Raw genomic sequence first — 20,549 nt, forward strand, 5'->3', positions numbered from 1 at the left:
GCATGCTGTTTGTGTTAAACACGTTGACTCAAGCTTTTGGCTGCACTGCTTTCAGATGCACGAGAGCATGTCGTCTTCAGATGCTCTAATGTGACAGCAGAATTGGCTTCTAAAATTAAAACATGGCTGATTTTTCTTGATGGCTGATGTTATCTTCTCCATGCTTGCTGCAATGCCATGGATTTTGTATGAACCTGTACAGAATCTATCCATTTCTTAAGGGCCAAATCCTAAAGCCTCTTATTAGAAAAACTGAGGCTAAACTGAGTTGGTCGAAGCAAGGACTTTACAATTTTATCCGCATTCCCCAACTTATTTAGCAGTAAGGTATTAGAAACTTTTAAAACTACTTTAATGAAATGTCCCGTCTGGGACTGAGCTCTTAAATGGCTGAGGGCCTACCCTGAACATACAACCCCATGCATTAATAAATACAAGTTCATTAACCCTTTAAATATGGGACTTGGACCGCTGTGCTACAGTGAGTGATGTAGTACAACGAACAAAATGACTGCATAACCTAAGAATATCCCACAATTTACGCTTTTACAAGACAAAGTGCACACAGCTTGAGTGTGAAGCCCAGTATGCCTTGTATATCCTATGTCTTGACGTTTAAAAGCTGGAAGATATATATAGGTTTAATAACATTTACTCAGCTCGCAGTATTACTAGTCCTGTCGTCCCTGCCCTCTTGGATCCTATTTGCTTGGATTGATCCTTTGTTTTGACCATTTCAGCAGCCCAGTTTACAGCCTGGTCCACAATCCATGGCAGCAGGGTACGCTGACATCTTCAGATGGCTGTATTCTTCCTCAGAAAAGAGGCACAGAGATCGTAACTTAAATCATTAAGCTCCTAGACCCTACCCTGCCGATCTCAGCAGTTTCCAGGCCCTATTTCCCTGGTTGAGGAGCAGCCTTGAATCAGACTTGAATTATAATGCAAATGCTATTCTTGGGCCTGATCCAAGTGTATTAAACCAAAAAAGAAATACCCTTCGACCTCAGTGACCTTCCAGTCAGATCCACACAGCTTTATTCTCTCCTTATTTTCAGTAATGTTAATCCCAAGTATTAACCAGCTGAAATTAAACGCCCAGGCTGCTCAGAAGTATCTCCTTACAGTCTTACCGTGAATTGCTCTGTAAGCACTTCCCAAACAAGCAGAGTTGGCGGTATCAATAGTGTACACCGGTGCGTTGAACACATCAGACAGGACCTGAGGAGTATCAAAGCTTCAGTTATAGCATGCCCGTGAAAGACAATAGGTAATCCCCTAACACTGCACAGAAAAACAAATGACTACTGTACACTCCAACCAAGCATTTGGGTACCCATGGAAAGAGGCACTGAACTTGTCACACAATGGGGTATTGGTAAATCTGACCTAGAGATGTAACTGCAGCCAGGAAATGAAGCCCCATTTCTCTCCAAATCTCATTACTACAAGTTCAGAGGACTCTAAATTTGAGCATCACCTCCATCATAAGCCCACAATCTACCTTGGTACCTATCTAGATAGATTTTGCACAATCTACCTGTGCAAAAGGCTTACATGAGGGCAAAGACATCCACTGAGGAACCCACAACTGGTTCCTCTTTCCCTCCATCAAGTTTACGACTGAGCCAAGAGGAAAGGAAGGAAAGAGGAGCCAGTTGTGTCTCCCCAGTTCTCAGCTTTGAAACAACAAAAGCTACAGCAATATGAAGGTCTACATTTGTCGCCTTTGCCTCCAGCACTCCCACCACATTACGGTTAGCAGGAAAAATGACACAGGAGCTGGTTACACAGGCTTTACACGCACTAGGAATCCTCCTGTACTTGTGGGATCCTTAGCTACGAAGACAAAGCAAGACTGCATGTTCTCAACTTTGCTTTGCAATACAAAGATAATTGTACAGACAAAGAATTGGCTATGATATCCGACAGACACTACAGTTACTCCACCACGCACCGTTCCACCCACTGCGCTGAAATCTACACCAGGCATCTCATATTTAATGAATATATGCTCTATCCCCCACAGTGTAGATATAAGGAAAAGAGATACAGAAGAGGAAAAATGAAGACAAATTTGAGTAAGGACAAAAGAGGTTCAAGAACTTTTTTTCTGAAAACACCGCCAATAAATTCATTCCAAATTAAACAGACATTCTGGTTTCATCACCCTGAGGTCTGCAGGTGTCCCTCGGGCTAGGCAACGCAAGAAGCAGGTAGGAATTGAGATTTAACTTGTGATGGTTATTACTTTTACCAAAGGCTACAGTGTATCACCCAATTTACATCAGTATGTAAGAGTCTGAAACGAGACCAGCATCCAAGAATCCAAACCATTCAGTTTCATCATCTGCAAACCCCAATCCAGGAATTAACAGCCCCACCAACCATGGGCTCCAGGGCTTCATAAAAGGTGAGGAAGGAATTCAATTCATATATGCTGTACAAGAAATAGAATATTACATTTCTAAAGGATTTTGCCTCTTTCTCTGAAAGGTTAGGTCAAATCTGCAAATCAAAACCTTAGAAAATCATCTATTTGGGGACTTTTAAACAAAAGTGACTTGTTGCTAATAGGATTCATTGAGAGCCTGAGCTTATACACTTAACACTCATATATATCTAACTTCAGTTGTAAACAATCATTGAGCAGTACGTGAGCTTCAGTGCTAGAGGACAAGTAGAAAATTAATCACAGTATCCATCAAAAAGTCCTCTGATAAAGGCCACAGAGTGCTGCTTCCACTGCCCATCCTGCTGGCCAGTAATACTGCGTGGTTTCAACACATCCCCCATCTGCTGCTTCATCTCTCCATCCCAAACAGGTGTTCCTTGTCTTATGCTTGAATTGTAAATTCCTGTGGACAACAGAGGTCTTTTGTTTTGCATAACTGCAGAGCCTTACACAATGCAGCTCTACTCCATCCTGAATGCTAACGAGTACTGTAATACTACAAATAATAACTATCTTGTGCCACATGATTATCAAATTAAAATGATTCAAAGTTCATATATTTAGTATGTCATTTGAAACCACGATCTCTCTCATGAATAGGTTTAAAAGAAACTGTTAGAGGTTTTACTGTTAAAAATATTTCATTGTGTTTCATGTGGTCATTAATCAAGCACCAGGTATGTTATAAAAAGCTTCCCAGAACAGTGGAAAAAAGCTGCCCTACTATGGCTATATTTTTTAAGCACATTTTCCTAAGTTGCCTCCTTTACTACGTAAAATATAGGAGTTACTGAATGTTGATTAATTAAATGATACTCTTTTGTAGCCCTGGAACAAATTATCCAAAATTGAACACGATAAGGGGGAAAGCTGTTATTCTTCATGCAACTGATATGGTTTCTGAGGTTTTGATTAAATTAAAAAGGAAGACCCAATTAACCAGTGATTGGATTAAGTGGATGACACTGTATTGATCATATTATTTTAAGACACCTCTAATGAGTTTTAAAAGCAGCTCCATTGTTGCACTTGAAGAGCAAGCACCACAGCAGTCACTCTCTCACCCCCACAATTTTCAGCTCTGTTTCAAAATCCCATGTTATAAAAACATCCTGCTCTCTGCCTTCATTCCACAGCAAGGAGAACCCCTTGCACCTAAATACTGCTTTAAAAACAAACTCAAACTAAACTAAATTCAAAACAAACCCTACTAATTCGATCTCTTCCTTGACATACTCTTAGTGGAACTACTTCAGCAAGGACCAATGTTTTAAGCAATTAAGCCATCAGCTAATTTCCCAATGTCAAGTTCCTGAGCAAAATAACCAAAGCAGATGAAGAGAAGTGACATCTACAGGCAAAACATGCCAAATCTGTTGTGTCCCAATCAGCTCTACACCCCATGGTTATACAAACATGCATTTTAGATGACTGAGGAGAAAGCAAGCTCTTCGCTCTTCAACCTCCATTTATTCCAACTTGGGTTTCGGAGAATGGAGGCAGTCACTTTGTACAACTGCAATTGGCAAAGAGCGTGGTGCACAGCTGACTTGCTGTAGCTGATGGAAAGGGATCAGCATCCACAGAAAGCAAACGCCCTGTGTTTGACTAACTTCAGGGCCAGGACTCAGCCCAAGACTAAGACAGGTGCTTTGTGGTGCAGATGCCTACCTCCAGCCTCAGCGTGTGAGGCTTTAGTCAAAAGGAAGCTTGTCAGTGCAGTCAGTGGAGTACAGAAAGCTCTTTGGCTCACCCGGAGGGAGACACCTACGTCTGATAAGTTAAAACACCGTTTTCTTTGCACTGTAACTGCCTGGCTCTCCCCTGACTATTACAGGATTTTCAGTGACAGACCGCATACAGACATCGCATCACAGATGACTGGATTCAGACAACGTGAATCCTAACCCAGAGGTCTAATTCTGCGACAGCAAAATCTAGCTGAGAGGCCTCTCACCATCAGCAAGAGGCTTTGCTAAATCTCAGTGCTCGCTTCTGCTAAGTAAAAAACTCCCCAGATCTGTTGTTAGTGGCTAAGTGCCCCCACCCTAAACGCAACGCCACTCCTCTAATGCTGATTTCACAAGGGAGGCCAACAGTTAAAGAAGCTGTAGAGATTAAACAAGCTTTCCATCACTTAGGAGGGTCCCTACAGGACAGAGCCAAAGTGCAGAAGCAGAGAGCACACCATACTCTGCTCCCAAGACATCTTCTTGAGACAGAGGATCTTAACCAGGGCTGGATGTGCAGCAACAGCAGGAGATGAGGAAGGTGGGAAGATGGAAGAGAGACTATACAGAAGCACAGCCTCCCCCACAATATGTGACACACTGCTAATACGTAACAGCTGCTCAAAACAATAGGGACAGGGTGTTTTGGTGGTGGTGGTAGTTTTTTTCTGTTTGGTTGTTTTTTTAAGTGTTCAGAACCAGCACAATCCCTCTGCAGTTTAATTCTAAGGTCCAACTCTGGCTTTAATGACAAAAACTACAAAAATATCAGGTATTTTAGCAAGGCTCTTCTTGATTTCTTTGCTGATTGATTTGACCTAAGTGATGAGATCTGGAAATCACCAGTGTTTCAGATACACGTTCATGAAACTAGTCAAGTATATAAAAAAAAATTAAACTTCAATACAAAATTAGCACTGGGCTAATGGTCTCTCCGCATTAAACATGAGGAAAAATCCCAAAGATCTGAAGCAGATTCATAATCTCATACCCACACCTTCCTGTGCAGCTGCAGTGGTTCGAATTCTGTACACCAAAATAAAAATGCAGATAAAACTGTGCACTGAGTTCAATGGATTTCATTTCCTACTTACCTGTAATATCTTCTTATTGTGGGATGCACCACCAGTAGCCAAAATCCTTGTTCTGGGCACTGCAACGCAATACAACACATAGATCAGACTGAAATTGCATATTGTCAAGATTTGCACTACTGAACCAAGCAATGAGAACGAGGTGGTGGGAGTCAAACGGTCTGGGCTCTCTCTCTGTACCTCTAATCTACCTTCTGTAAAAAAGGAGATAAGACTAATTACCCACCTTTCCAAGCCACATTAGAACACTTCTTTGGACAAGGCAATATAAATTTTGTTGATCTATTATTATTATAGCGCTATCAAAGTCTGGGAGATTTGCAAAAGAGATAGCCAATACGAAAGGCTGAGTGTTATTACACTACAGCTCTGGTTTGAGGTCAGATTGGTTTGGCTCATAGCTGTATATATACAAGCTGACAGATAACCTTTAAAATCAGCAGTATTTTCCAAACTTGTCTCCTCGTGACGTTCACAATCAGAATTCACTGAAACCTGAGCAATCTCTATGTGCTTGACTGACAAGGAAGTGTGTCAAAAGGCAATTAGAGATAGTCTAAGTCAATTCCACAAAAATAAAAAATGATCTGAATCTTCATCCAATTCAAACCCACAGATTTGGAGGTACTGAGAAAAAAAAAATTACCCTGCATTCTTCAGTCTTTAAGGAAACCCACCCTTCCTCATCACGTTCTCGAATTTCTGTCCAATGCCTCATTATTTATTTGTGTGCATGCTCCTCTGGGGCACAACATGCAACAAGCCATACGTCTATCCACAATCACAATTCAGCAAGGTGTTATAAGCATCTGTAGTCCAAATATCTCACTAAAATTCTTTAAAGGCTTAACACTAAATAAATGCATAAATACTTCAATATTTTATATTTTAAAAAAGACATATTTAATTATCCTAATCTATGACAATAATAACACCATCCTCCTGAAAGGGAAATTTTAGTGTGATATTATTATGTTATTTTAACCTCATTTTTAATAAAAGCTAGAGATAATTTATTTCATAGAAAGCAAACTTGGTCAACTTTTACTGAGGCTCAAAATGGCTTCTTGTCATTTTATCTTTTCAAGTACCTTAATGACAAGGTCTCTGAAGACAGAACCAGCAACAAAGAAGATGGAGCTCACAAAGGTTCCTCATGCCATTTCTCGACCCACTACTAGATTCTCAGGTGGAGTCTAAGACCCAGCTAAAGCATGGAGGACCCTATTTTGCTGATAAATTTAATTTTATTTTCCTCTTTGGAGGATATTCAGAGATGCACAAATTGGGTTTTAAAAGCCATTAGGATCTCTGTCAATGTCAGTAAACAAATAAAACAAACAGCAGAGCGATTCCTCAGGGAAAACAAGTTTCAATTATACCAACACATAGTGACAGATCCCTGCCAAGATTATCACAACAACATAATAGCACAGAAACCAGTGAAAAATAACTGGTAAGCCTCTGTTCCTAGAGACCAAGCTGAACTCTGAATGATTTGCCTAGTAGTTGCAATTCTGTCTTGCTAAAACCTTATTGTGAATATAAATTCTTGCCAAAGTACCGTATCCAGCACGAAACCACATTTCAAAGACAGCCAGCAAGACAGAATTAGAAATAAATGTTTGCTACACTTCACAGTGACTAAACAAACCCAATGAATGAGGCGTGCTTACTGCCCCCTGCCTCTGGAAAGGGGCTTTGTGAACTTCTGGGGTATCCCCATTGGGAAAGGATGGTGCACAAGACACTGGTGGTAAAGCCAGGCAGTGACCACCTCTGCCTGGCTTTGGTTTTTTTGCAAACAAATCTTAGCTCAGCTGCTTCTGGTACTTCCACCTGCATGCCAGCTCTCTGCCTTAGGGCTGCCGCTACACGACTTTCCAAAAGTTTTGGGGTTCTGTCAGTAGATACTGCATCTTCTTTCACTGGCATAGTAACTGATAGGCCAGGAAGGGCTGCCTTGTGCCTTCAAGCTGACTTCAGTGTTCCTGTAACAGATAACGTATCTGCATTAGGAAGTGAGGACTGGACAAAAGACTTCTACTCCTTGCTAGATCAGAAGATTCAGGTTTTGCATCCATTAGCATTTTATGCCATAACTATCTCAGGATATTTCTATATAAATACATTTCCCTAAGAAAAATAGGGGTAAAATTACACTGCACAAGTTATCCTATAGAAATCACCCATGAACCTACATTTACCCTACTTCTAGTTGAGTTAAATACCTAACAATAGAGGAAACAACTTAAGCCTAGAAGTGCTTAACACCCTGATTATCTGCACACCTATCATAATCCAGACTAATTCTTTTGTAGCTAAACACTGAGAATTATTTCAGTAAATGTCTAACCTGCTGGATAAAAGAAACTGATGTAGTTTATGCAGTGAAGTTTCTGATGTTGGTTGGACATCTCAGGTTCTGAATGGGGTCAGCTTATGGGTACAAAAACACATAGATACAGAAAAAAATAAATAAATTCTATGCTGAAGGCACATAAAGGGCAAAACCATTCGTCCTCCTCCACTTTGAATAAGTAGGATGGTTTGCTTCACCAAAACATATCCCAGTAGGCAACAGCCTAGTGAACCATAGCCATCACAATCTGACAACTGAATCTGACCCAGTGTGCTGGTGGGACTGGTCCATCAGGGCACGTAGAAGACAGATCTCAGGTGAACCCAGTGCTCCAGCAGCAGCTCTGTATGTGTCCAGAGCAGAGACAACAGCTTCACTGGTTGAGTTTTATTACAAACAAGAAGGTCCCAAAAGAATCGATCTGAATTCACTGAATTTTAGGTTTATTCCTCATTTCAATCTCTCCCTTGAGACTGGGGAAAAGGCATTGATCACTGATTACAGGATTGCCTTCTTAACGCCAATACTGTGTGCTTTACCGAACGGTGGACATTCGCTCTGAGGTGTGTAATTGGATACATCTTATAAATAAATAAAGCCCATCATTTATGTATACGGGGGCATTAACAAAGACATCGTTCATCCATCACTAGTGGTGTTCTCAGCCAGCTGCGTTTGAATCTGTCGGGAGCTACCATCTATCCCCTACGGCAGTGCACAGAAAGAACTTAAATACAGTGCTACCAAAAAAAAATAACAACAACTGTAGCAAACATAATTCATGAATTCAATTCTTTGACAGTTGAATCAGTTTAAACACCTTTTAATTAAAAGCTCCCTGCATAGTACCTAACCAACCAGTTTATTTCCTTCCTACTTAAAATTTTATGATTTTTTGAGCGCCGATACAGATTTTTAACCCTGTCTAGAAAGTGTTCACAGGGCATGGTGTCATCTTGCATCATGCACATCTTCCTCAGATCTATTATCTGCTGCGGAATGGGGTGACTAATTTAACAAAATTCAGTTAAAATAATAATTCCCATGGCAGCAGAGAGAGCGAGGGGGAGAAGAGACAAGTAAAGAAGTTCACTTGCACAGCAAGATGGAGCATAAGGCTCCAAACACGACTGCGATGTTAGCCCTCCGAACGTGTTACTGCTCACACAGCCACCCCCACTCCGCCTTTCAGAGATCCAGCAAGAAGAATTGAATGATGTTAAAGTTCATCTCCTGGCTCTTGTTTTCAGTCAAAATATTGCTTTCATGGAAAGGCACAAAGGGGAACAAAAACCTGTCACTGAGAAGACAGAGAAATTACAGTGGTTTGTGTTACAGCAGTTTCAGTGCTCCCCAAAAGACTGAAGCTCTGTGCTGATGATGCCTTCCCAGAAAAGCAAGCAGCTTCATCGTGTTCAGACAAAAAGTTGGGGGGTGTGGAAGCAGCAGAACAAAAGTTTTAGAAAGTGCAAACTCAAAGAAAATTGCCCACATGGATTCAGCACGTGGAACAGGAACCAGTGGCACAGGGAGAGTCAATCCGGAGCAGCCCAGCATCCCCTCGAATGGTCTTGGCACACAACCATAGCTATTAAGAGAAATAATCAGATGAGCAAACTCACATCAATCAGGTTAGTGCCGATGATTAGCACCAAGGAGGCTGGAGGTAGAAATTCACCCTCCTGTTCCACCAGGAGCGGGGTCGGAGCACAGAGCTAACAGGTCCAGATGCTGAAATCGATGGGAAGACTTCTGGCCTCAAGGCTTTGGGATCTGGCTGTATTTCAGCTGACAGCAACAACGTGCCTGTGTCAGTCCTGAATTTTGCTAGCTCATGCATGGCCAAGTCAGAAAGCAGAATCTGAGGGTGAAAACCCTTCAACTTTTTCCTCTACATTTCCCAGCCCAGCCCTGATTTGTACCCCAAACTCCAAGCGCTAGCTGACATTCAAAACTCCTAAAAGACATTTCCAAGGCTTCATCCAAACAACTTCATAATGTCTTTCTCATCACAAATGAATCCATAAATAAAACAGAACAATAGAACATGCATTCAAAAAGCAGCTGATTACGCACACGAACCCACGCCAGCTATAAGCATGATTGCGAATAACTGCAATTTACAATTTGTAAGCAACAAGAAAAGTGTCAGCCCCTCCTTTATTTCTCTGATTAACTCCAAACACTATAATTTTAAAAAATATATTTTCTTGCTTTTCATTCAAGAAAAACAAAACAAAAATACATCATTATTTTGCCCCATTTATAAAGCCAATGTTCCAAAATCTTCCTCCTTGCAAATTAACTCTTCAAAAACTCGTGCTAATCACTCTTATTCAAATAAGCACTGTGAAACTGAACTCCCGCTATGGTAAAAGGCTTTTCTTGTCTATACCTTTCTAAATATGAAATTATGCGAGCTACAGGTTACCAAGTGACCCTTACGTCCCTGTGACTTCTAGGATTGGGTCCAAATGCACTTGCTGCTCTACCTTATTGTGCTCTGTTACTTCTAGCATCTCCAAGCATTTCGTAATACAAAAGAAACAGACTGCCACAGCCTTCAGCACATTAGACAACATCTGATTTTTAACTTTTTTTTTTTTTTTAATTTAGAGATCCATACAACTGCCCCAGTGAAAAAACTACAAGCTTGAAGCCAAATAATAAAACAAATTCATCCATCTTTACAATACTAAAAAGAAGAGTAATTCGTAAAAGCTTTTCCTGGCTTATAAGCAAACTTTTCATATTTCGTTAACAGACTTCTAATTTCATTGCGGGTTTCAATTGCTCAGCTGCATGTTAGAAGTTTTCCAGGCACAGAATTTATTTTTTTTTTTTTTTTTAATGCAGTGCCCAAGGAAGAAAAATAACTTTTAAGGACAGAATTGATCATCAGCCTGTATGGCTACAGCTCCTATCAAAGCAGCTGTAATTCAACAGGAGAAAATAAAAGCCTTGATTTTCTCAGCAGCAGTGACAAATATGGCTAATATCCTCAACATTTACGCTACTTACATAGACAAAGTCTCTACAATGATGTAGGGAAGAACAAGCATGATTCTTCTTGATCACACTGCTGCAAGGCAAGAATCATACCACTACAATAAGCTGATGTGCACATGCCTAAGTAAAACAGAGTAGAAATGTTACCCATAGTCAAGATTCATATGCCACTGGTAGTCTAGATGGCCTTGTGTTCTCATGCAACAATGCTGACTCCTAAGAGCAGAGATTGTTCTTCGTGAAGATGCCAAATTCAGCTTTCCTAAGACCTTGCTTCAATAAAGACAAAACTTCGTATTTCACAGCCTGAAACTTAAAGACACCAAATCACCTAACTCTGAAATTCTTCTTAATCTAACTCACTTCAGACAGGAAAAAGCCTTCCCCGTTTTAATGGATTTCAGGAAAAATCAACGTAGAAAAAAATGTGTACAAAATTATCTTTTTAACCTCACCTTACTTCATTGCAAATTACCCCAAAAACACAAATAGTCCAAGACGTACTATAGGGAACCAGAAAAAAATTACGATACAACCCTACTGACAATTCAACTTCATTGACTTCATCTGAGTTACGCAGCAAAGAAAAGTTTGGTTCATGAACGCTAAAGACTTATTTGGGAACAAGCTGATCAATAGTCATAACAGTGCTATAGCATACATATTGACAAGTGCACTATGAGACCTCTGGAATATTTGCACTTCTTGTAGAAATACTTCAGAGCTGCAATTGCTTATCAATTCGCTGTGATTTTTATTTTTTTGAAGACATGGATCTCTATTTGACGGAATATTTTCTTGAAGCCTGGGCTAAATTCCAAGTGTAACATATAAAAACATACCCACAACTCAGCACTAGGGTTTACAGTAAGCAGTTAAAAAAAAAAATAAAAAAAGGAGCCAATTCAGGCCAGAAGTTTTCATAGATACAAGCTGAATAATTTGGGAAAACCTTCCTGCAGAAGCTTTTAAGGAAAGAGGCAGAAAGCAAACAAGAAGGAAACACTTAAAATCTATTTGGTCAAGACTGAAAATGTACTTGGGGAAAAGTCCTCTCCTGAAGACATTATTACTAGATGTAATTTAATAAATACTTGCTATCTCTTTGACTTGTATAAACTCTTGGTTCTGAATTAATTCCTTATAGAAAAAAATAAGTTACCATGAATTAGTGAGGTAAAATGCATTCACTTACCAACAGAACTGGTTTACATCAAGTTGATTTATTTATTTTTTTGACACTCAACGTTTTCATCTTTTCTTTACCCAAAGTTTAAATATGGTAAGAACTGTGGAACTCAAAAATAGTGTGTTGGGAAAAAATACTAATCTGCACAAAAACTGTTCAGCAGTTGTCCAAACATCCATGAAGTAGCCAAGGCTGCCAAGGCTTCAATTAAAGGCTCAACAAAGTGTCACCTGCTTTGATTTACACCATGCCTCTGTTAATTATTCAGAGACTCTTGGCAACACCTCTGTGTTCCCTCTCCAGTTCAGAATTGTTGTCCTTCAGCAAATAAACATTAAATCTGGAACCAATGGGACAAATTAATTGATTCTCAAAAAATGTTTTCAACCAGAACTTAGAGGAGACCAAAACTTAGAGGAAACCCAACCTGTGTATTTGAAATCTAGCCATTACATCCAGCTATTTAATAATCTACCGACAGAGAGCTCCAAAAATGTTAAAGGTCAGAAAAGACCATCTGCTTTAACGAGGTCACAAAACTTCAACACCATGATCCTACCCAACCACCATCCAACGCAGCAACGCATTTACTCAAGGACAGTAATGCGAAGAAGATACAGAAACTCTCAGTTGAGAGACACAAAGGGACAGAGAATTTACTGTGACTACTGGCTATTTTCACGCTGAATGAGACTTTAAAGTTAAATATTTATATTTTCCCCATCATTTAGATTTTTATCTTTTAAACTTATAGCTAGTTGATCTTTGTGGGCTCAGCCTTCCAATTAAAACACTACTGTGGAGCTGGGCTTCCCCTTTATGTCTTGGCACTTACAGACCACAATTAAATTACACCTTGTCTTTCTTTTTTTGATAAGCTAAGTATATTAAGTTCTGCTACTCATTAAAAGGCATATTTCCAAGACCACAAACCGCTGATGCTTAGAGCCGCTGGTACCCTACCAGTACCTAGCAGAAACGTCTTCACCACTGAAACCGCTAGGAAAAAAGAGCGGAGTCAATGACAGCATTAAAAACATCTACCCTAGAATTATCTGATGCTGCATGTTGCCAGTTTGCCTATCCAAATATTTAGCAGGAAAGTTCCAATGTATAAAATAGGTTGCACAGAGAGGTGGTGGAGTCTCCATCCTTGGTGATCTTTAAAAGCTGCCTCGATGTGGTCTTGGGCGACCTGCTCTGGGTGGCCCAGCTTGAGGGGGGGTTGGACCAGGTGACCTCCAGAGGTGCCTTCCAACCACAGAATCACAGCACAGTTTGGGTTGGAATGGACCTTTACAGATCATCCAGTTTCAACCTTAACCATTCTGTGAAGAACTCCTGATTAATCAGAGAACCTTTGGCTTGAAATCTGCCAGGTTTCTTGGGGGTACGTGCCAGCTTTGAAGGTGTGAAGCTCTGGAAGATGTGCTGTGCAGAGTCCCACGGGAAGAGGGCAGGCATCCTCGGTCCCCATTGCAGGAAGCACCAGAGTTTGGGAGGGCTCTGCACCGATCCATGCAGCAGTGCCCCTGGGAACACTGGAGATGCAAAGCAAGAATTCCTACTGCTCAGTTCCCTGGACCGGAGGCGAGATGTTCACCTACAGTCAGGACCACGCAAGATGTTCCCAGAAACTGGTTTAAAAAAGAAATAAATAAATAAAGTCACCTCTACCTTAGGCATTTTCTACTAACTAAAAACTATTATTTTCTTCAACGTGCTCTGTTGCTAGCATTGCAGCACAGCTGAGTATTTCTTCAAAATATTCCAACACAAGAAACTCACACCTGAACCTGAGCAAAATATATACCCTCCCATGCCTATCCCAGCTCTGACATGGGTAATCATCACGTGGATTTAGAGACCACGCAGCAATGTATAGTGCTGCTGAGTTATTTAGAAGCATAAACTCACCATTGCTTCATTTTTAAAATCTATTAGTCCTCACACACAGCAATATTCATCCTTGCAAATCTTTTAAGGGAACTAAAAAAATTCCATTGGCAAATCAACATATGACACCATCCATGGAAGGTTAAAATGGGAAAAGCAAGGAAGGAGATAAATGAGCTGCCCAAGGTCGCACAAAATCAGTAGAACAACCAAGAATAGAACAAAGGCCCCTTCATTACTTAGATCACAAATGCATTCGATTCTGCATTAGTTAATCTGCACAGTCTGCGCATCAGTAGCAAGACATGTCCACAGGAGAAAATATAATAATAATCAGCTGCAAGTTCAGCATTACCTAAAGCCACAGAATATAATTAAAAGGCACAGGGTGCGACAACTTGACCTTGAATGCCACTTGAGGGAAGAGAGGAAAGAACATCCTACAGGGTATTTTGATTTTCAAGAAACCCAAAGCATGACAAACTTTGTGAAGAAACAGCTTGAGATCTAGGTTTGCAAACCAGACCTCTAGGAGATTGTAAATCTACTCTGCTTCTTTACAAGTTATCAAAAGACATTAACAAAGGCCTACAAATAACAGGAAAGAGTCAATGTCCAAGCATCATCTTATTTTTGCAAAGGAAAAACCAGATGAGAAACAGAAAAGAAAATACAAAACAAGGCAACTTTGGTGTTTGTATCTCTCTTCACGAGATATTAAAAAAAAAAAAAAAGTTTTACATGTTTGGTACTCACAAATGTTGCCTGTACCTCTCATTCTCCTAGTCCTGTAAGACTGCTTTGTGCTGGTGAAGAAATTTGCTTCTTGATTTTTCTCTTTAATACCTCCTGTTCCTCTCACTAGATGTAACCTACAGGTCATAAAGGACTTCAGAAGAATAAAACTAATTAATAAGAGGGGTTCACCTGCTTGCAAAACACCAGGCAAGTATTCTGAGGAAGACAGAAAATGTGCTTATCGGTTTCATACACCCAGAAGGGAAGCAAACAGAGTGAGTTGGCAACAGTTTCTCCTTTTTCTCCCTATAAACCATACAAAACTTACTATCAGGAAAAAAAAAAATAATAATAATAACCAACACTAATCTTCCTTACATGACTATGGTGGGTCACTTCATTGCCCAGAACCTCCTCCTGTCTGTACCGACAGAACGCAGCACTGGGGACCACTTGCATCGGCTAAGGCTCTGAAAACTACTAAACTCCTCTGTTATTAATAAACCTCCTTCTTTCCGAGAGGATTACTTATAAATGAATTTTGTGACCTCTGTCGAACTGGAACTAAACAGAGAACAGAGAGGTTTTTTGCCTTTAACTAAAAAATAAAGGCTATAGGAAGACGAATAGAGAGGAGCAATTAATATTTCCTAATAATTGTCATAGCGAATGGGAGAAGCACTACGTTTCTAGGGGTTTCGGAGCAGAAAGGTTCCAGGTAGCTGTTCCTTCCCGGGCTGGGTTCATGTAAATCGGATGCAGTTGCCAAGCAACAATAGGTGCTAAGGAATGAAATACAGGCTGCAGAAACCTAATAGCCTGGAGAGAACAAGAACTACAAGCTGAGATTTATGGCAGATATAAAAGGAAAAGAATCATTCTCCCCCACACAAAGAACACAGATACTTTATTATCAGTGTCCTTAGCATGTTTTTTCTAAGGCATAATTAAGTAATAAAATCCCCACTCCACCCGAAATCAAACAGGTGATTTTTTTTTAATGCTTTGTTCATTAAGCTTTTTAGAAAAGGACCTTGAGAAATTAGCTACCAAGACAAAAGCTGAAATTGAACCCAAAAAGCTTTCTTTCGCACAAAAAAGACGTCAGCTACACAGACAGCGCTGTGACTGCCAGTCAGCGATCCACGTTACCTTCTTGTGTTTTTATACCCTGCTCATTAACATTGCATCTGATCATCAGAAATTCTCTTTAAGCTTATTAAGATTTTAAAATATTTTTAGCAAGTTAATTAGAATACATTAACAGAGCTCATCTGTGTTCACCCATCATGCATATTTTATTTTATTCAGGCAAATTGCTTTTAAATGAAATATTAGACCCAGGAAGGGTACACCGCTGGGCACTGTACCAAGGGGTTGCATCGTTCGATACTCCATTCCCAAACACCCCCAAAACTTCATGCTGCTGGAAATGGGGAGATCTGGTGGCAAATAGGGGTGGTTTTGTGGTGCCTGCTGTATCACATTCCCCTCTAGGTGGGGTGTGGGTACATCAACCTGATGGCTTTTCCTAGTAGATGAACCATCCTTAGCTGCCATGACATTGCTTCACAGTTTCCAGGGGTAAATATAAATTAAAGGCATCAAGAGAGCACCTGAACAGGAACCAAAGGCACACACAACGAGTGCCTTCAACCCCTCACTCTGCAGTGGAGCTGCTCTTACAGATTCATGTATTTATTTTTGCTGTTGATGGTCTCTTAAGATGTTATCTTACCTTAAGGAAGGAGCCCAACCAGAAGCTCGGGCATGGTGTGGCACAGGTTTCTAGCAGGAAGAGGTACACATGGACTTGGCAGAACAGCAAGAAAAGCTCACAAAGAACAAGCCTGAAATATACTTTGCCTTAGCTGGAGTTATAAATTCTTCCCTTTAATGTGCACTAAATGTCACCAAATTCAATCACCTAAAATTAAATAACAGTTTATGAGGAAAAGGGAAACAGCAAAACCTACCTTGGGGTATTTTGGGCATGCCAATTCCAGATTTTTGCTCTAGTGAGATAAAATCCATCACCAGGCAGTGAAAAGTAACTATAATAATACTATAATAAGGCGTTCCTCAAGATCTGCTATTCATTCGCTCAATCCAATCAAGTGTGACATGGTATATTTCAAATTGTTCCTCCAGACTCCATCTGGCCCAAATCCTTCCCATGTAAAGAAGGATGGAGAATGTCACTAATTTCATCAACACTTCTCAAGCTAAGCGCTTACTTTTAGAGGTCTGCTCATAGAAAAGGATGAATGAAGTTTGCCAGCCTCGTGCCTGATCCAGATTTTGCACTCTCACCGCATTTCAATTAACCCACCCCAGATTGCAGAGCTGACATATTTGATTCAGACGGTAAAGAAAACATCCTTTAAAAAGCAACAGGTCTGAAGCTTTTGATGAGTGATCGCACAATTCATATCAAAACACATATTTAAATCTCAGCCATCACACGTTTTGAGATCTGCATCATTAACACAGCCTGGTTTGAAGGATTTTGATAATGTTTACAATCTATAGAAGTTCTTTATCTCCAAGGCACTTAGTACTTTTAACCAATGACCACTATTTAGGTATGTGTTATTCCTGTAACCTTTCCTGACATGCTAACCTCTTCAATTCTAGTGGCTGCTCTTCCATGAACTGATTCCCTATTTGCAGTTTTCTCCTGCTGAGGACCCCCAAAACTAGATGCATTTAGGACTTGGCTGAACACATCAACTGTGCTGGCACAGGGAACCTGAATCACAGCTGGGCAATTCTACGGCAAGCTCTTCCAAATGCCAAAGACAACAACTGTATGGATGGGTGGAGTCCCTTTTCTCTGACAATAACCCTATCGATTGCAGTGAATCCAAAACTACCCCATCATAACCTTCTCCTTTCATTTCTGCATTCATTAATCAACTCCAGCACCCAACCACACGCTCCAGCCTACCCTTTCTCCTTCAGCTTGACTGGGCAGAAGTTTTGCTGTATGAAGGAATTCTCTGCTTCAGAAAGAGATTTCACCTCCCTGCAGCTGCCATGGCCAACAACCTGCCTCTTCACATTAAAGGACACAAACTGTGTTGGTTTATTTTGTAACATTTAAGCAGAAATATGTCCTCTCCTAGGGAAAGCACCTACCTGGAAATCGATGCACATTTCTAACTACACCCTAATTGCAAAAGAGTAAAACGAGAATGAGCAAGGAAAGCAAGCTGATATTTTAATGTCATTTGGAGTGACCAAAGACACTGAAATATGTTGACAATTAAAAGCACTCGCTAAAATAATAAAATTAAAAAAAAAAAAAAAAAAAAAGCATAACCAGCAGACAACAGTACAATAAAATGCAATTTAACAAAGCACATGTTGCCACTGACCTACCCTGGTGAGCATATGCTGTTCCTAGAATCCGTGGCTCAGCTACCCAGGCCAGCATGGTGTAAGCAAAACCCTACAATAACCCCATTAGAGCTGCATCTGTAGTGCAGCTACACTCCAGTTCTGCAGGCTCAGGATTTAAATGAGAAGCTGGAATCCTCCGGTGCTTGCAGAAACCTTGCTGTCAACCCAATGATCCCCAGAGCAGCCCAGAGCACATTACCCACCCCAACCCCCAGCTGGCTGCCTCTCCTCCAGAGAAGTCCTGGCTACCTTTATTGCAGGGCTGCAAAATTCCTCCTGTCCATTCTCCCCTCCTCCACAGCCCATACTCAGCAGAGAGGTTTCATGATCAATTCTTTCTGTTTTCTTCTGCAGAAGCCAAATTCTTTTGCCTCCAAAAACCCAGACCCGTCTAAAACATGCAGTGTCTCTGCAACAGCCACTGACCCTATAAATTATTCCCCAGTCTGGGTCCATCCTCTGTGTACCTGAGATGGGTTCACCACGTAGACCTGAACACAGCATATTGCAAATCCCATCTGCATTACATCCAACCCTGACACACGAACAGCAGTCACCAAAAACACACGACGCCTTTTCCCAATTCCTCACCCTTAACACATCAAGCGGCAATAAAGGGTGCAATGACTTTCCAAGGGCATCTACCTGTTTAATTATTCAAAAGCAAATTGACTCAGGCACCACGGTATGAAACACTAAAATATGCAAACGAAGGAAATTATGGGGGAAAGCAACAAAAGAGGGAAAACGATCGTGGCGAGAGGAACACATGGGGGCCCATCCTGATCTCCTCACATGCTTGAGTGTCTCTATATGTTTCTACAGAAGAAGAAAAGGCTGTGAAGTAACAGGGTAATTATTATTTACTCCTTTCAGCACACTGACTAGGCTCTTGAAACCAGCTAGCCATGCCAACAGCACCCTAAATAGAGTGTTATTTTCACCTATAGGCACGAAGCAATTTCTGAAAAAGGGACGTTTGCACCTTTCTAGGCAATCAAATCTTATTGCTGGGAAAACACTTGTTTCAACAGAGGCTCTGTGTATCAGATGCAGGATCTGATCCATCACTGATTCCTGTTTATTCTATAGTAAGGTCCTGAAATACCTCATTAAATAATAACAGGTTAACTGAGAGATACTTTAACACAACTTCTTGTTATTTTTCCATAAAACACGAATATCCCATTAAAACAAAGAGCATTTGGTTTTAGCTTGGACCAAAACCAATCTTTCCAATCAAGACCTCCAGTGAATTGAATGTCTCTTGTAAGCAGGTGCCACTGTGCTATATTTTCATCCAAACTGCTGAGAATAAGCTAGAAGAAAATGACAAAGTAAATTGAACAAGAAAGTGTCTGATCTTGATGAATAATTCAATGACGCAACGCAACAAATACGGATTTTTTTGTTCTGGTAAATGCAGTTTACAACTGTCCTTTGCTTAGAAAAATGACCTTCTGCTTGTAATTATGCTTTTGTCTTTAGGCACTGAATCACGGTCTCAGTAATACTTGCGATTCCAGTTCACAGCTCTTACTGATCTCAAAGCACTCCACTCCTGCTATGTATCTAATCTTTCCTTAACAAAATAATACAACGTACGAAGATATTCAGCTGTAGTATTAGGTCCCCTGCTCGCTGACTGTTCTTTAACTGTTTTGGTCGCTTTTCTTGGGTCTGAAAAGACATGAAAGTATCTTTTAATAGAGCTTGTAGAGTGAAAACCTGCACATGGACTTGAGCCACGGTAACTGCAGCGTGATGGACGGGTCAAGGCAGGAGCGATGCCATCTGCCAGGGATGCGGCTGCTGAGCCGACACCTAACTTCTTACAGCAGCAGCCAGAACTGAAAGGTGAGGATTTTGTGATCCATATTCAGCATTAGCTATAGTCTACTAAAAGTACATTAAGTCTACTTTTGTCTATTAAAAGGTTTTAGACTAAACCCACAGCAGGAAAGCAGGATCCAGGGCTGTTGGACCATATTTCTGCCTTACACCATCACTGCCTCCTTCCATTACACTGGGCAACCTTTCTTCACCCTTAAAGGTAGAACTCATATGCTTATAAACAGGCAGTGCTAACACTAAACTAGTGGAAACAGGATTAAAAAAGCATCCACAAGGAGAAGGGGAATAAGCTCTTCTCCGTGGAGAGAACAAAGACCGGCAATATTAAATCGTGGCATGCCAAAGTTCAGTTTGTTGTGAGAAAAGCTTTTTAAGAGTCAAGGTAGCAAGACGTGGGCATAGGTTAAGCACCACTCGCATTCCCCAGGGAACTGACCTGACTCCTTGGGTAACAGCGTGAACAGACACCCATCCCTCTTCCCTTACAGAAAAGTCACCGTGCAGACAGGACTGCCAGAGCCACAGGTCCAGAATAACCACGGCCACGTTGTCTAATAAGAGAATTCACTGGGGAAGCACCTGAGCTGGTCACCAGTCTGTTCCCAGAACTATGTCCTTTATTCTTGACAATTAGACAATTATTCTTGACAATTATAAATAAGAATTCACCTGTCAGCCTTGTTGTATCCACAGCAAAGACAGCAGCAAAAGAACCCCATTCACTAGGAAGTGGGCACAGCTGGATGACCTAATAGCCACAGATCCCGAGAAATCTTCCTTAGAGCTGGAGTACAACACAGTGTCTTCGGGTCCTTGT

General features: G+C 40.7%; 1 protein-coding gene across 1 annotated transcript in view; it reads right to left on the bottom strand.

The window, feature by feature from the left end:
- Positions 1 to 20,549, bottom strand: part of XYLB (xylulokinase) — a gene marked incomplete at its 5' end in the record, with an annotated part of 88,823 nt that overhangs the window by 9,156 nt on the left and 59,118 nt on the right. The window contains 2 exons of the mRNA XM_084306956.1: positions 1,134 to 1,221; positions 5,280 to 5,338. Of these exons, the coding sequence (XP_084163082.1) occupies positions 1,134 to 1,221; positions 5,280 to 5,338 (147 nt within the window). The remainder of the gene's footprint in view (positions 1 to 1,133; positions 1,222 to 5,279; positions 5,339 to 20,549) is intronic.

Source organism: Netta rufina (assembly GCF_964035555.1).
Source record: "Netta rufina genome assembly, chromosome: 2".
Classification (NCBI taxonomy): domain Eukaryota; kingdom Metazoa; phylum Chordata; class Aves; order Anseriformes; family Anatidae; genus Netta; species Netta rufina.